The sequence below is a fragment of the Anarrhichthys ocellatus genome, unplaced genomic scaffold (assembly GCF_004355925.1).
Source record: "Anarrhichthys ocellatus isolate YVR2014 unplaced genomic scaffold, GSC_Weel_1.0 scaffold7073, whole genome shotgun sequence".
NCBI lineage: Eukaryota > Metazoa > Chordata > Actinopteri > Perciformes > Anarhichadidae > Anarrhichthys > Anarrhichthys ocellatus.
The window spans coordinates 1-2,501 of NW_022287047.1; the positions used below are offsets into that span (position 1 = coordinate 1).

General features: G+C 47.9%; 1 protein-coding gene across 1 annotated transcript; it reads right to left on the minus strand.

Moving 5' to 3' along the window:
- Positions 1–353: 353 nt before the first annotated feature.
- Positions 354–2,460, minus strand: LOC116380404 (integrator complex subunit 3-like). The gene is made up of 6 exons (XM_031842329.1): positions 2,269–2,460; positions 2,086–2,140; positions 1,864–1,967; positions 1,111–1,275; positions 665–818; positions 354–559 (listed from the first exon to the last, which is right to left on the minus strand). Exons 1-6 carry the CDS (start codon positions 2,433–2,435, stop codon positions 356–358), a joined length of 849 nt encoding a protein of 282 aa, XP_031698189.1. The 5' UTR covers positions 2,436–2,460; the 3' UTR covers positions 354–355.
- Positions 2,461–2,501: the final 41 nt, after the last annotated feature.

The window sequence follows — 2,501 nt, forward strand, 5'->3', positions numbered from 1 at the left end:
TGAAGACCCAGGAGGACATATGAGGACACGTGAAGACCCAGGAGGACATGTGAAGACCCAGGACATGTGAAGACACAGGAGAACATGTGAAGACACAGGAGAACATGTGAAGACACAGGAGGACACACAAAGACCCAGGACACATGAAGACACGTGAGGACATGTGAAGACACATGAAGACACGTGAGGACCCAGGAGGACACATGAGGACATGTGAGAACACATGAAGACACGTGTCCTCTGCAGTAAGATAATGTGTGTGTGTCTCACTGAGGATGTTGAGGACAGAGTCTTTCCTGAACATCACCAGGTTCCCCATCATCACGTGACACATCAGCTCCTGTAACTATAGAGTTTACATCCTGGTTACTGAACAGGTGATCCGGGTCATGAAGGTCTGGATCAGGTCTTTGGTCGCAGACTCACTCACCTGTGTGGAGTCGATGACGGCCACGATCATGTTGAGCAGCTCACCGCTCCTCAACGTCTCATCTGGGAACTGAAGGGACACGTTCACAAGACCCGAGACCTCAAGAGACCTCGAGAGACCCCAGGAGACCTGGAAGAGACCTCAAGAGATCTCAGGAGACCTCGAGGGACCTCAGGAGACCTCGAGAGACCTCAAGGGACCTCAGGAGGCCTTGACACAGGATGGTATACGTACCTCAGAATATATAGAGGGCGTTAGGTAGCAGAGCAGTCGGACGTCGTCCTCTTGACACGCCTTCATGTCCATCATCAGACAGGTGTGCAGATCACCGAGAGCCGTCGCCTGAGCAAAGGACTCGTACAGCATCATCTTACCGTTGGCTGCTTTACTGCTCTCTCACACACACACACACACACACACACACACACGCACACACACGTTAAACATCATGTTTCTCATCATGGTAGCACTAGGAAGTTGCTAGTTAGCCAGCCTGCTAACTCCAGAAAAATGAGCCATACACAGTTGCGACTCGTCTGTTGATAGCAGTGATCTTTCCTTGGTGAAGCATTAAGTTGTTAACTCTTCGTATCGTTGCTACTCTGCTCCTTTTAGTCCTTACTGTCCTCGTGTACTTCTATGGACGACCCCTTCATATTGGGACACACCCCGGGTCTCACCTGGCTTTGAGGTAGTACAGCAGGTGATACCCGATCTTGGGTTGTTTCTGGTAGAATTCAGCCAACATGTCGAGCAGCACGGAGAATCCACTGTTATCCTCCTGCATGGTGACCAGGTTCCTGAAGACCAGGCAGACGGGTTTGGACACCGACTCCTCCAGGGACCTGAGAGACAGACAGGTAATCAGAGAGACAGACAGACAGACGGGTTCTTAAAGTTATTAGACCTTTTATCCCTCCAAACATATGTTGCTTCGTGGTGGTTTTTGGGCCTCTTCGTGGTGGTTTCGAGACTCTTCGTGGTGGTTTTCGAGACTCTTCGTGGTGGTTTTTCGAGACTCTTCGTGGTGGTTTTCGAGACTTTTTGGTGGTTTTTAGGCCTCTTCGTGGTGGTTTAAAATGGGCCTCTTTGTGGTGGTTTAAAATGGGCCTCTTCGTGGTGGTTTAAAATGGGCCTCTTCGTGGTGGTTTAAAATGGGCCTCTCCGTGGTGGTTTAAAATGGGCCTCTCCGTGGTGGTTTTTCGAGACTCTTTGTGGTGGTTTTTCGAGACCCTTTGTGGTGGTTTTTCGAGACTCTTCGTGGTGGTTTTTGGGCCTCTTCATGGTGGTTTTCGAGATAGTTTGTGAGTGAAGGACTTTTTGTGACTTCTTTAGGACTAACACTAACCCTTTAATCCCGATGAAATATGGATATTCCTGAATGTATTTTAGTCTCGAGATACCTATAATCAATGAAATGTTAACAGTCTTACTCCTCAGTGATCTCATCTGGCAGGACGTCTCCTCTGAAGTGATCTTTAAACAGTTCAGCCAGACAAGAAGCCAGACCAGACATCTGCTCCGAGTCAAAGTCCTCCTGCAACACCGCACAGAGAGTAAGACACAGTAGAACATAGTAAAACAAGGCAGTACACAGTAGAACACAGTAAAACACAGTAGAAAATAGTAGTACACAGACTGATCTAACAACTCACCTCCAGGATCAGATCCACGATTTCCTGCATCACTTCACACTGAGTCTCTGTGTCACTGAGGAGACATAATCAACAAGTATTACTGATCAATAAACACTGAGGACCCATAATTAATAAGTATTACTGATCAATAAACACTGAGGAGACATAACCAATAAGTATTACTGATCAATAAATGATCACCTGGTCTTCTGCAGCTGCTGGACTTTCTCCTTCATGGTGTCGTCTAATTGGTCGATCCACGGTGTGACGTCAGCGGGCTCCTCCACCACAGCTTCTTTGATTGGATGAAACCTGAACTCCCTCTTCTTGCCTGCACAGTGATTGGTCGAGAGACGGTCAGATAGCATTCAGCTGCAGACTCACTCAGGCTATAGTGGTTACAGTGGCTATAGTGGTTACAGTGGCTATAGTGG

Excerpts from the sequence above, each read along its gene's own strand:
- LOC116380404 (XM_031842329.1), bottom strand. The coding sequence starts at position 2,435 with ATGCTATCTGACCGTCTCTCGACCAATCACTGTGCAGGCAAGAAGAGG. Across the intron at positions 2,141-2,268 it reads CAGCAGCTGCAGAAGACCAG|TGACACAGAGACTCAGTGTG; the intron begins GTGATCATTTAT and ends ATGTCTCCTCAG. Across the intron at positions 819-1,110 it reads CTGTACTACCTCAAAGCCAG|TAAAGCAGCCAACGGTAAGA; the intron begins GTGAGACCCGGG and ends GTGAGAGAGCAG.